Source organism: Pelodiscus sinensis, chromosome 3 (assembly GCF_052426305.1).
Source record: "Pelodiscus sinensis isolate ZL-2025 chromosome 3, ASM5242630v1, whole genome shotgun sequence".
Taxonomy (NCBI): domain Eukaryota; kingdom Metazoa; phylum Chordata; order Testudines; family Trionychidae; genus Pelodiscus; species Pelodiscus sinensis.
This window is the reverse complement of record NC_143054.1, coordinates 200283863-200298148: the sequence shown is the minus strand read 5'-3', so window position 1 is coordinate 200298148 and position 14286 is coordinate 200283863. Positions and strand designations below refer to the sequence as shown.

General features: G+C 46.2%; 1 protein-coding gene across 4 annotated transcripts in view; it reads left to right on the top strand.

Moving 5' to 3' along the window:
• The window catches only part of TTL (tubulin tyrosine ligase), a 36769-nt gene that overhangs the window by 10179 nt on the left and 12304 nt on the right, over positions 1 to 14286 (top strand). The window contains exons 2-6 of one of the 4 annotated variants that reach the window (XM_075925897.2): positions 1404 to 1482; positions 3357 to 3589; positions 7225 to 7360; positions 7529 to 7798; positions 11110 to 11212. In XM_075925897.2, coding sequence (XP_075782012.1) covers positions 1404 to 1482; positions 3357 to 3589; positions 7225 to 7360; positions 7529 to 7798; positions 11110 to 11212 — 821 coding nt within the window. Of the gene's footprint in view, positions 1 to 1403; positions 1483 to 3356; positions 3590 to 7224; positions 7361 to 7528; positions 7799 to 11109; positions 11282 to 14286 lie in introns of all 4 variants that reach the window. The other 3 variants (XM_075925896.2, XM_075925898.2, XM_075925899.2) reach the window with 3 other exon arrangements.

Sequence of the window (14286 nt, the reverse complement as noted above, 5' to 3'; positions counted from 1 at the left end):
TTTTCTCTTTGTGATCTTGTCTGATATCTGTTTTGTGGGCATTAATCCTTTGGCGAAGTGTCTGAGATGTTTGTCCAATGTACATAGCAGACGGACACTTTCGGCACATGATAGCATAGATTATATTTCTGGATGCGCAGGAATATGTGTTCTTGATCTTATAACTCACTTGGTTAGGTCCAATAATGGTATCAGCAGAATGAATATGTGGACAAAGCTGGCAACGGGGTTTGTTGCAAGGGAAGGTACCAGGGTTGGTATTAGTGTGGTATGTACTGTGGTGGTTGGTAAGGACACTCTCTAAATGACTTAGCCACCTGCATTCTGCTACAAAGACCTTTTACATCTGCACTTGAAAGGGAATCCTCTGAACTGTCATTCATGTTAAAATTCGACACTTGCCAACAAGGACTTAACAAGTCTTTGAACTTTCTCACCCATTACCAAGACAGTTTCCCCAATTATCACCTGTAATACCATTAACTCACAAACATCCCACTCTCCCTACCTTTAATATCAGCAATTCACAGACACTTACCTTCCTTCCTCCCCCTTCCTACCCCCCCCCCCCCCCCCGCATCCCCCTTCTGTTCTGCAATGTGATTTGTCCTTTTCATATTTGTTCATTTTTTTAATTGTATCCTTTGGTATATATGGTTGTGACTACTTTCTTCCACTATTTGATCTGAGGAAGTGGGTCTGGCCCACGAAAGCTCATCATCTAATAAACCATCTTGTTAGTCTTTAAAGTGCTACATTGTCCTGCATTTAGGTTCTTCCTAGTCTCACCTAGCCCATCCATCTGGTTTAGCTGCCATTTCTGTTCAGAAGCTTCAGAGGTTTAGCTGAGTTAGTCTGTAACTGGAAAAACTAAAACCAGTAGCCTAGCAGCACCTTAAAGACTAACAATATCATTTACATGTTTTATGAGCTTGCATAGGCACAACCAAATGGCAGACTTTTTTTCTAGCTGGTGAACCTCAGGGAACTAAGGATATTTGAGGTGCTCTGAGCAAATGACACATGGCCACTATCTGTTGTAGGGGCAAGGTTGGGATATTTTGGAAGGAGGTTTGGTTCATTCCAGATATCTAGGAAATATACTTATTTGTGGAATACCAAGTAGGCACAAGTGACGACTAGCACCAGACTAAGGAAGCATATAAGGCGCATATAACTGACTACTGGAAATAGTTAAACCTAACTTAGAATTGTCTTCGCTAAGCTACACTTTATGGTGTAACCTGGTCCCAATGGCAGCATCACATGTTTATCTGGAATACTGTATAACAGAAAGGTATACTTTTTTCTCTTTTTCCTAGGGTTCCTCAACAATCAATGTCCCCCCCCCCCCTTTTTTTTTAACTGAAGAGTTTTTCTTAACTCTGTATTTCCTCTTATAGGTCATGAACCTGGACTTGTGCAGCTGGTAAATTACTACAGGGGAGCGGACAAGCTTTGTCGCAAAGCTTCCTTAGTAAAGTAAGTATTCCACTGAAACCTTTTAGTGTATTCTAATACAACTAAATATTAAATAAGTTCTGTATGATGATTGAGTAAAAGCACCAAATTTTTCGTTAAAAAGCCTACTGTTCAGAGGTTATTCAGCAATCTTCAGAAGCTGCATCTGGTGTTTTTTTTTCCCCCATGTAGTCATTTGTGGGCACAAACAGCATTTCAGTTTGCAGATACTGGACTTGATTTTCATGAGCAAGCAGGTCTTTTTTATGTAGATTTGATGTAAACAATGCCCAATACCAGAGAATAGACTAGTCCTTGAGATTCACAAAATTATTTCTATATGGCTTGTGTTTTGTGATCAGTGTCTCTTTTCTAAAGTGTAAGCTGGCTTCCCTCTTAATCCAAGGGGGAGCCAGTGCTTTTGGTTGCTTAAAAATCCCCAGTGACTGATCAAAAACATTTTGGCAAAGGATTTCAAAACAATTTACCATAGTCCAAAAACAAACACAAAACATATAGAAAATGCCATAAAGCAAATCGCTTGGTTCTAGCTTTAAGTAAAACCAATAGCATGTGTCCAAGGAGACACCAAAGCTGCTTCTTGTGTCAGCATGTAAAACTAGCTTTACTACTGAGGTCAATGGGAAATTTTCCACTGATAACAGAGTGTTTGGACTGGATCCATGGCTCCCATTTAGAGAAAATTGTTTTTCCAAATATCCTAGTTCAGTGGTTCCCAACCTATGGTCTGCAGACCTCTGGTTGTCCACGACGGTACTGCAGGGAGCCCGTGGAAAGTTTAAAAATAAGGATTGGGCTCACCACTGTGGGCCTGATCCTTACTTTTCTTTTTCTTTTTTTTATTTTTACTTTCCCTTTTCTTTTTTTTTCTCTGCCCCCAATGAGGGGGGTTTGTGAAACTTTAATAGATTGAAAAGGGGTCCATATGCTTGAAAAGGTTGAGAACCACTGTCCTAGTTCGCCATTCTGATTACCTCATCTTTCCCAATCAAGTTCCATCACACAGCAATTTTTGCAGGGGCTTGTGAGTTAGGACTCAAGATTTCCAGGGAAAAATCTTTGTTGGTTTCTCAAAAAGATTTGTCCAAATAACATAGCAGTATCTATCTGGAGTAACCATTTTATTATTATTTTTGCCTTTTATCAAAATGGTGTCAAATATTCTGAAATATTAAAAATAAAATAGAAAGCTCTAGATTAATAATTTATAACAACATTTATTTAGAAAAATGAGTGCTTAGAAACATCTTTAGAAGAGAGGAACTTACAACAAATCTACTGTATTACAATATTTACCGATTTCTAAAAAATATTTTGTTCTACTAATTTTTCCCTCTAGAAGCTTTAAAGCAATGGTCCCCAACGCGGTGCACCCGCAGAGCAATCTGGGCTGGCCCCGCCCCCGGGCGTGCGGCAGGTGCCAGCCCCGGGCGCATGGGCAGCCTCTGCCCCGGGGTCATGGTGCATGCCGGTGCCGGCCCCGTGCAGGCGGCGCCTGGGCGGCCCCTACCTGGGGTTGCAGCACATGCCGGTGCCGGCCCCAGGGCGCATAGTGCCTGGGCGGCCCCTGCCCGGGGTCGCAGCACATGCCGGTGCCGGCCCCGGGCGTGAGGCGCCTGGGCAGCCCCGCCCCTACGCGCCCAGCAGCCCCAAAACGTTGGGGACCACTGCTTTAAAGAGAAGACTATTTCAGCAAGTTAATAGAAATATATATAGTACACTATTATTAGTATTGAATATGGATTAATCATTTTCACTAGCAGGAGAGAGGCCTGTGTTAACCTACATTTAACAAGTATAAGTTATCATTATCTTGGCAGCAGGTATGTTCTAGGATTACCAAGACTAATGAGCTGATTATCTTTTCCAACTAGGCTAATCAAGACAAGCCCCGAGTTATCAGAATCCTGCACATGGTTCCCAGAATCATATATGATTTATCCAACTAATCTAAAGACTCCAGTGGCTCCAGCACAGAATGGAATTCACCATCTTATAAACAACTCCAGAACAGATGAAAGGGAAGTGTTCCTGGCTTCCTACAACAAGAGGAAGGAGAGTGGGGAGGGGAACGTCTGGATAGCCAAATCCTCTGCTGGTGCCAAAGGTTTGTTTCCCACTGAGATGCACCAGTTCTTTTCTGTTCTTGTTGTTTGATTTGTGGAATTTAAAAAAAACAGTGAAATGATTATTTTCCCCGGATCATATCTAGCCACAGTTGAAACATACCATTTTGATAGACGCATGGCTCTGCACTTTGGGCCTTTACATAAAGGCCGCATAGAACTATGTTCTGTGCTCCGAGGGAACTGATTAAAAGTACAAACTGTCATACTCTGTCTGATATTGGGGGGAGAGGATGAATACATGACCTCAAATGACCTACCCTACCTGATGCTGTAAACACGCAGTACTGCTCCCTAGCAGAGCTCTTTGTGTGGGGAATTCCACAATGAGAGACATGACATCTGTTACAAAGCCACGTGTTGGAAGATGTCATTGTGCTGTTTGTGTGCCATCTTTCAGCTGAGACACAAACCAAGAGGAAAGAGAATGTCTTTCTCAACATTCAGCTGGGACTAAGATCTGGGTTTCAGTTCCAGGATCTTCCATAGACTCTGCTTGGGCAAACCATTCCTTCCTTCATTCAGTTTCCTACCCATAAAAAAGAGATTATCATCTACTTACAGGTGTTAGGAGGGTAAATTCATTAATGTTTTACCCAAGGCACCCGATGGTATAGTCAGGACTGCTAAAGGGGCGGGGGAGCTGCAAAGGGGGAAGTTGTCTTGGGGCCCAGCAGTGTAAAAGGGCTGGAGTCCTGACCCCTTTAAATCACCACTGGAGTTCCACATGGTGCAGTCCAGGCAATGCTGAGGGCTTGCTAGGGGAAGCTAGCCCCTAGCCCTGCCTCTTCTGCCTGAGGGGCACCCCTCCCCCAAACCCCACGTTGCCCAGGGCCCCACAAAGTCTATCGCCAGTCCTGAGTACAGTGTACGGTACCTTTATAAGTATAGTGCTAGACAGAGTCATGATATTTTACTGGAGGCAAATACTGAGCCAAAATAGAATATAGGAGAAAATCATGCAGCAGCAATGTGGAAAGAGATTTGACAGTGATACAGTAAACATAGGTTTATGGGCTGAATTGGGAGGAGATAAAGACAGAGTAGTAGGTAAGATCCACGGGGGGTGGGGTGGGGGGGTGATTCCTCTTAGTTCAGTGTTAGATCACGGTTTGCTCCAAGAATTGATGTAGATCAAGCAGCAGAGTACTATATGTAAAAGGAACTGCCAAAATTATTTAAAGTGTTAGAGGGCATGCTGTATAAGAGGAGACTGGATAAGACAAAAAGGAGGCCTATATAACTATTTAAAAAAAAACAAAACACCAGAGGATTTAATTTTAGGGTGATAGGGTTACATAAGATGAGAAGTAATTTTTTAGAGATGGGGGGACCCTGTTCTGCAAACATATACATGCAGGTAGCACCCCTGCACTCAGTATTACACCCAAGTAATGTCTTGGTGTGCAGAATAGAGCCTCCTGAAATAGGAAAAAATAGACATCTCTGGGTACCTAGAGCAGGAGTTGGCAACCTTTCAGAAAGTATTGCGTCCAGTTCTGCGCCCCCCCCCCCCCCCCACTATAGAAAGGATGTGGACGCATTGGAGAGGGTCCAGCGGAGGGCGACCAAAATGGTTAGGGGGCTTGAGCACATGACCTATGAGGAGAGACTGAGGGATTTGGATTTGCTGAAGGGAAGAGTGAGAAGATTTGCACAAGAGAAAAGTGAGGGGGGATTTGAGAGCAGCCTTCAACTTCCTGAAGGGAGGTTCCAAAAAGGATGGAGAGAGGCTGTTCACAGTAGTGATGGATGGCAGAACAAGGAGCAATGGGCTCAAATTACAGTGGGGGAGGTCTAGGTTGGATATTAGGAAAACTGTTTCACTAGGAAGGTGGTGAAGCACTGGAACGGGTTCCCTAGAGAGGTGTTGGAGTCTCCATCCCAAGAGGGTTTTAAGTCTTGACTTGACAAAGCCCTGGCTGGATTGATTTAGTTGGGATTGGCCCTGCCTTGGGCAGGGGGCTGGACTTGATGACCTTCTGAGGTTGCTTCCAGCACTATGATTCTGTGAGAAGTAGTGTGCCAAGATTTAAATTCTTCACTTCTATTTATGGATCTGTGTGCTGGAGGGAGCGGGGGGGGGGGGCGGTGGAGGGGGGCAGGCTGGATACAGTGATCATATTTTCTGAACCAGCTGCAGCTAGGGAGAACGGTTTAACTTAAATTATTAAACAGATTGAGAGTTTTAACTTTCTCATGTTAGTTTATAAAGTAAAATATTAATTAATATCTAACACAAAAGGTTTCAATGTTTTCTTTATGGACGGGGTGAGGAACCTTTTTTGGGTCGTAGGCCACTGACTCAGAAAAAATCAGTTGGGGACCACACAAGTGAGAAGCAAAAAAACTCCAAAACCCACCAACGCTCACTGATGTGGCCCCCAACTGAGACACCTCGCTCCTCTTGTGCTCCAGCCTCACTGGGTGAAGGGAAGAGACTGGGAGGATTGAGGTTCAGGGTTCCCCATAGGTCATATTTACTTTTCTAGGGTTCCAGAATTAGTGGATTTTATGGGCCCCCTTAGGCTCTGGGGTAGGGACAAAAATGAGGGGTTCAGTGTGAGACAGGGCTGCCAGCAAGTGCGATAGTTGCAGGATCTGGGAGGAGAGGGTGGGGTGCAGAAGGGGAAGAGGTTGCGAGCGCTAGGTGAGAGGTAAGGTGCCAGAAGCTGGCTGGGGTAGGGTGTCTGACCACAGGAAGGGAGCAGAAACAAAGGGAGGGTGTAGTGTGTAGCCAGGAGGGAGAGTGCAGGCTGGGGTAGGGTGTCTGACCACAGGAAGGGAGCAGAAACAAAGGGAGGGTGTAGTGTGTAGCCAGGAGGGAGAGTGCAGGATGGGGGTAGGGTGTCTGACCACAGGAAGGGAGCAGAAACAAAGGGAGGGTGTAGTGTGTAGCCAGGAGGGAGAGTGCAGGCTGGGGTAGGGTGTCTGACCACAGGAAGGGAGCAGAAACAAAGGGAGGGTGTAGTGTGTAGCCAGGAGGGAGAGTGCAGGATGGGGTAGGGTGTCTGGCCAGGAAGGAAGGTGCAGGAGTAAGGGAGGGTGTTGAAGCAAGCTGGGGGTGCGGGGACTTGGTGGGGGGAGGAGGGAGGGGGATTGGAGTGGGGGCGGTCTGAGCATGAGCGGGGATGCTTACCTGGCTTCACACCTCTTGTAGCAACTGCTGCAGCCATGCAGTCCTGGGCTGGCCCCAGAGGCACCGCTGAGGAGTATCAGCCACCTCAGCCCCAGTGTTGCCTCCTCCCATCATCTGCTGCCAGGGAAGAGGGAAGCTCTCCAGTGGAAGCACAGGCTCCCCACTGCATGGGAGAGGAGGGGCGGGGCTGAGTTCCTGCTGCACATGCCTCTGAAAATCGGCTCATGTGCCACTTTGGGCATGCATGCCATAGGCTGCTGACCCCTGACCTAGAGGAACAATCTTTATTAGCAAGATTGATTTTACCTCCATGTTCTTAAACATGTTCATCATTCCAAATCTGCTGCAGAGAGACACACAGTAACATAGTCTATATATATGTATGCACACGTCAGAATCCATTTGAAAAGTAATTATTTTCAATGATCATATCTAAGTGAAACTTCCTTTGCTTTACCTTTGTTTTTCGCATGTTAGGTGAAGGCATTCTTATTTCTTCAGAGGCTACTGAACTTCTGAACTTTATAGATGACCAAGGACAAGTGCACGTGATTCAGAAATATCTCGAAGAGCCTTTGCTGTTAGAGCCAGGCCATCGCAAGTTTGATATTAGGTAATGTTTTCTATTGATGCTTAGATTGCTTTTCAGTTCTTACTAAAAGAAGAGAAAATGCATGTGCGCGAGTGAAAAGTGGCTGTTAAATCTAATTACATGCATTTGATCTCATATGCTGTCTTAAAAAAAGCCCCAAACTTTAATTAGTTTTCTTCTAATTTTCAGAAGCTGGGTTCTAGTGGATCACCAATATAATATCTACCTCTACAGAGAAGGCGTTCTGCGGACCTCTTCAGAACCATACAATAGTGCTAATTTCCAAGACAAAACCTGCCATTTGACCAATCACTGCATACAGAAGGAGTATTCTAAAAACTATGGGAAGTATGAAGAAGGAAACGAAATGTTCTTTGAGGAGTTCAATCAGTATCTGATGAGTTCTTTGAACGTTACACTGGAAAATAGCTTGTTATTGCAGATCAAACAAATAATAAGGTAACTTGATGATTGTTTTGTTAGAGTAACACCCAAAGGCACCCCACTGCAATGGGTCCCTGATCGTGTTTAGACTGTGTACAGAGTAAGAGGCAGACCTTGACTCAAAAAGCTCACAGTCTAAGTAGACAAAACAGACATGCATGATATTCCTATTTTACAGACAAGGAACTGATGTGCAGAGCGGTTAAGTGACTTGCCCAAGGTCACGTAGGAAGAGGGAGGAAAAGCAGGAAAATGACACTCTAGGCTTGTCTAGTCTAGAATATTTCCACAGGATGAATGGAGCTCTTTTAGTTTCCTGTTCTATGTGTGTGTAAATTTACAGAGAGATGTAAGCAAAAACTGTCCAAAGTATCCACTAATTTCAAGCCTGCGTGGGACAGTGGGGGCCTAATTTTCAGAGGTGCTGAGCATTGACAGCTCAAACAGATGTCATCGGGAGCTACTAGTGCTTAGCACCCCGTTAGAGTTGGGATGATATAATACTAGTGTTGAGTTGCTTCATTCACTCAGTGTGCTATCCGGTGTCCTGAATGAAGTAGCATCCTGTGAGAAATAATGTGAGTATGTTAATTACAGACCGTATTGTAATGCATACACACAGGAGGGCTGAAAGAAGGTTGCATGGGTTGAGCCTGCATAGATACAAATTTATACTCTCTGCTGTGGATATCTGCAGGTATAAATCAGCTGCTGAACCTTGTGGCTCTTCCAAGAATCAGTGGCAAAAAGTGCAGAATGTGGGGCTACTGATCGCAGGAGTCAATGCCCACACCAGCAGCTGCTCCTGACATTGCTGTACTGCTCCAGTCCAGGCCCTGTCCCTTCCATGTATTTGCCTGCATCTCCTGTTTTGAGGCATTCATGCCACTGAACACAGGAGCGCTACCCAAGACAGCTGCCAGTGAGCCTGTTGCTCGCCCCAGTGGGCAGGGCTGGCAGCCACACTGAAGAAGCTGCCACTGGCCCCGGGAGCAGCAGCCTCCCATACTGCTTCTTTTGTCACTGCAGTTCTGAGGGAAGCCTTGCAGCTCCACGGATACAGATTTATATCCACAGATATCTGTTTCTGTGGGTATAGAACTGTATTTGCACAGGGCTCTAAGCATGGGTGACCTTAATGTTGGGGGTTCCCCACCTTTGAGGGTTTCACATTGTAAACTGAGGTTTCTTTAGACCAGTGTTTTAAATAGTTGAAACACTGCTGCCTCGGTGGATTTCCCTGGCTATATGTGGATTCACTGCTGCTCCCAGCTTATTCCATCACTTTCTCAATGCGTGGTTTCTTCCCCCTTTTTCTGGAGAAGCTGGTCCTGGGCTGGATGGACCTGCAATTCTGTAGCCTGTGTGTTCCCAGAGGAACAAAGATACAACAGGCAGGTCAAGGTGTCGTCGTCGCTGGGAAGGAAATCCATTCCAACTGGAAGCAGAAGAGTGTACTATAATCTCAGGCTTTTATAGTAGTTTTGTAATCTAAAATATTTCAGTTTGGAGCACTCCAGTAACTTGCCTGGCAATAATGATGCAGGCTCTGCATTCCACCCTGTTGAAACCCGCTCTCACAGTATGATAGGAGCCCCCTGCAAGACATTCCCAGTGTGGTTTTCTCTTATAGCAAGTTGTTCCTGTCCCATAGCTGCTGAACCATGGCTTGACATTCTGTCATGAGCTGACACTTCTGGACACCTGCTCAAGCATGTAATCAGTGAGGCTTGTCCAGACTGCTGCATTTCTGCAGGCCGGTTTGCCTTTCACTCTGTTTCCCTGCTCGCAGACTGATTTGTGCAGCCATGTGTTACACAACTGGGTTGGATTCATTATTGCTTGGCACTGAGGGGCGAGTCTGTTGCCCCCCCTCCCACAGCGGACAAGGTCTAGTCTGGCCTGTTGGAGCAGCCCCTGCCTGTGGCGGAGGGGCCAGGTCAGTCCCACCACTGGATAAGGACTACTCTGGCTGCCTGGTTGGAGCAGTCCCTGCCTGTGGCATGCCTCCCTGGCCAGGCCTACCTTGGACAGGGGCTACTCCAGCCAGCCAGTCAGAGCAGACCCTGCCTGCAGTGTACCCATACCAGGTAACTGGAACTGGTAAATCTCTCCCACTAAGGAGTGAGGCTTACCAGTTAACCATTCCTCCCGTGGGGAGAGAGGAGAAGCGCAGAGCTGGATCTCCCCACCTGTCTACACAGTGTCTTTGAACACTGCTGCACGTGGGAATCCTCGGGGGCAGAAATCTTGGTAGGAGCTGTGTATTCTTCCTGCACAGCCCCCTGTAAACACCCCCCTTTTCATACACTAGATCCACCCTGTGAGGGGCCCTCTCACCACCAGCTGTACTCTTCCAGGCACTGCCCTCCAGCAGTGCCCACACCACTGTCCGAGCCCCCTTCCGGGGAAGGTGGTTGTTCCCTCTGCTCACATCCCAAGGTCCTCTCTTTCTCAGAGCACCCTGATCGCCTTCTTAGGAGCTAAAGCCTGGGAGCTTGTCTGGCCAGAGCTCCCCTAGCCCTGCCTTGCGTCCTCAGCCCTGCTCTAGCTCCAGGGAGCCTCCTGCTTCCCTAGCAGTCAGGCCTTCACTGCTCTCTCCCTAGAGCAGCTGTCAGTTCTCCCTTTTATAGCTCCCAGCTGGGCTCTCATCTACTAGAACTGCCTCAGCTGGGGCTTTGCTCCTAGCCCCTGCTCTGGGCTGGGGGTTTTCCCTTAAAGGGCCAGTGCAGTGCACACACCCCAATCCATGTCTTGAGATTCTCCACTGATGCTAGGTACTAGCTGCCAAGAACTGGCTCTGCTACAGTGAGGTACAGTAGAGAGGAATGAGGTTAGATAACAGGCATCTTCCCTCTATCCTAACCCCTTCGTGCTGCTCAGCTGGCACACAGCTGTCATAGGCCTCTCCTGTGCCAAAACCCCTCCCTCCAGCATTGGGATGGGCAGAGTGTAGCTGTGTTGCCCTGGTTCTCAGTTGGCATGTGAATCCTTGTGGCTCTAGGTAGCTCTAACATCTGGGCTGGAGGACTTGTACATGAGGGAGCTAAAACTGGTTCCCTCAGCTTCTTTCTTTCTTCAACTGCGGGCATTGTTCTACAGGAGCACTTAAGTCAGCGTGTGACATTGCATCAAACATGATAAAACTTGCTTCTCTCTCAGCTGATGCAACTAGACCTGGTCCTACAAATCCTTACTCAAAGGAGCAGCCTTGGAGATCATTTGCTTTTCCCACTGTGCTGTGTCTGCTCCTCAAATCTAGAATTACTCATCTGAAGTGTTTATGGCTGCTTAATCAGATTCTGCTTTTTTTTTTCGCTTCGCAGAAGCTGCCTTACATGTATAGAGCCTGCAATCAGCACCAAACACCTTCACTACCAGAGTTTCCAGCTCTTCGGCTTTGACTTCATGGTAGATAAGGAACTGAAGGTCTGGCTAATCGAAGTCAATGGGGCCCCTGCCTGTGCCCAGTGAGCATCTTATTCCTGTAATAAAATGGTAGCTCCCAAGTGCGGACAGTATGGAACACCTGGTTTCTTGTTGCTGTAGTTCTGAAAAAGGTGTTGGTTTTCCTCTCTGGTAGAAAGCTATTGTTCCTGAAACCGAGACCATATATTATGCTTCAGCATGTGGCCTGATGCTCCCTAAGCTGGATGGTTTAGGTGAAACTGCCTCGAATACGCTGTGGAAGCGCACTGCTGTGTGGGGCTGGGAAAGTTTCTCCTGCCACAGTGCTGTAGCAGCTACAGTGACTCAGCACTCCTGAGTGCTGGCTCAGTGCCAGAAGGCACATTTCTTCTCCACTGAGTTTCTGTAACTTACAGAGTTTCTCTGCCAAAATTTTGTAATTATCTCTCCTCCAAGTCCAGCAGCAGCCCTGTCAGAGGAGGGACTTACTGGGAGAGGCCTTGGTACCAGTGGCTTTTCCCTGGCCACAGTGTGGGCCAGTCCAAAGGCTACAATGCCCACTGCTTCACTTGAGCAACAGAACTTCTTGTCACGAGAGAAGCATCAGACTGTGAGTGAAAACTCTTATTTGTAAATGGAACTGAGAACAATTTGGTTCTTTTCATACTTATTGGAAACAGGCAGAAATCATGGAATTGACTAGTGGAGAAGGAATGGGCAGAGTCATTGGTGATTAAAAGGGCTGTGGACAGTGGGTGATACTGTCACTGGGTGAGGGAGTGGGTAGTGGAAGAGATGTAAACTGCTCAGGGACATAGTAAAGAATGGTGTCCCTAGCCTCTGTTTGTCAGAGGGTGGAGATGGATGGCAGGAGAGAGATCGCTTGATCATTACCTGTTCAATTCGCGCCGTTTGGGACACCTGGCATTGGCCACTGTCGGCAGACAGGCTACTGGGCTGGATGGACCTTTGGTCTGACCCAGTATGGCCGTTCTTATGTTCTTATAGTTTGTAAAAATTGATGTTGACTTACAAGTTAGGTCAGCGCAGCTACCTGATCACTGTAGTTGTGCATACCTAGCCCCAGGTGCAGAAGGAGCTAGGTCAATGGCAGAATTCCTCTGTCAACCCAGCTACCACTGCTTGTGGAGGTGGAATTCCTCCAGCAATGAAAAAACCTGTCATTGTAGGAACCACATGTACCATGGCACTACAGAAGCACAACTTTGACACTATAGTTGTGCCACTGTAGCACTCATAGTGTAGAGGAGGCGTAAATCTAGGAACTTCTGGAAGGTTCACAGAGCATCTGATAGCCTCACTTTATGTAAAGCTGGATAGCTCATCTCATTTTTTGGCTTTCCCAGCCTTGTGTGCAATGTTCAGTAGGTAGTTGTTTCTCATTTCAGCTATTGCAGGGGTGAAAGCTGTTGGTCAGTACTACAAATACAGTGATAAGTATTTACTCATTTCATGCCCTGATATTTGGTATTTATCGATGTATAATGTTGAAAGAGGTAGCAGGAAACAAGCAACTAAATAACCTGAAATAGTGAGAACAGATTACTCTTCCAAAGCAAAATATTTGCACTTTAAAGAAATGATCAACATCATTCACTCTAGTTGTACACTTCCAAGCAGGTTGAAACTTGCAGGACACCTACTCCGTGCTGCAGATGAAGAAACAAAATTAAAATCAAACAGATAATTAGAGTGAACAGTGACACCACAGCTGGTTGGAAGAACATGAGAAATGCCCAGAAGATAGCTACAATTAGAGGGAAATGAATTCCCGTTTTAATGCTATTGACTGAGATTTTCAAGAGAGTTTGAGGGTGCTAATGTTCCACTCCTGTTAAAAATCCAGGGAGTGGGGCACCTAATTCTTTCTTTCTTCGGGTAGTGTCCCTGAGGGTGCTCTATTTCAGGGGTGTTCGTGTTCTATGCCTTTGAGCAGAGATACTGTGTTGGTGACATCTGGATCCCATACATCCAAATGCCTTGTGTCAAAGCCATATGGGGCTCCATGAGTGAACAGTTCTCATTTCCTCCTTAGCCATCTTTGGCTTGAGTATACTTCATTACTTTGCTCGGGAATACTGGGCTCCCTGGGATTCGAGAGGTACCTCTCCTGTCATGAGGCTATTCTGATCAGTGATGGAAATGCCCAGTGCCTACACTGTTTGGGTGATAATCATGTTCCCAATATGTGCAAGAGCTGCATATCCTTCAACAGTAGCTTCCAGAAGAAAAGGGAGATCAAATGTAAACTCTTAATGATGCCGCAAGCTTTATGCCTAGCTTCAAATCCACGGAGAACCCCCATAAACCTCCCAGTACTGCTCATGCATTGTCCACATCAAAATCTCGGGTGACCAGAGAGGTAGGCAGCATCATGGCACTCAGTACATCTGCCTCAAAACAGGAGATGAGGGTAAAACCAAGAAGATCTTGGTCACTGGCTCACAAGACATCAGATCCCAAAGGGAATTCCATGCAGGCTCTGAGGCAGATTGGAATGGCAAAGGCAAAGAAGAAAAATCAGTCCAAGACACTAGTAAGACCCAGATTTCTACCCCCACATCTGTGTGTGGGAAGTAAGATTTGCTCCATGTTTAATTGTTGCATCAAAATAGTGGGGAAAAAAATAGAAGCAAAATTGCAGATGACAGATCAACCATCTTTTAACTGACCTGATTCAAATCAGCACCAACTAAATGGTTGTGTAGTCTTCTTGAACTGGTTTGGTCACAACATGTAATAGGCTAAGTGCTACAAAAGTAAACAATTTGGGGGAAAATATATTGGCTTCTGCAGCGAGCTACAAAAGAGTTGTGGACTTACCCAGGTAGGAGACTAGGCACAAACTTAGTGATTCTTTGCTAGTGATTCTTTGCTTTGCTTCATGGAGGGGTGGGGGGCTGTCTGTAGATAAGGACTACTGGCCTGTTTCCCAAGGTCTAAGAAGGAGAGATTGTTTTCCAGGATAGATTGTCAATGATCCCCTGGAGGGGTTTTAGCTGGGGGCTGTAGGTAATAACCAGTGGTATTCCTTTTTTCCTATGTGGGTCTATCCTGAAGTAGATGATCTGAGG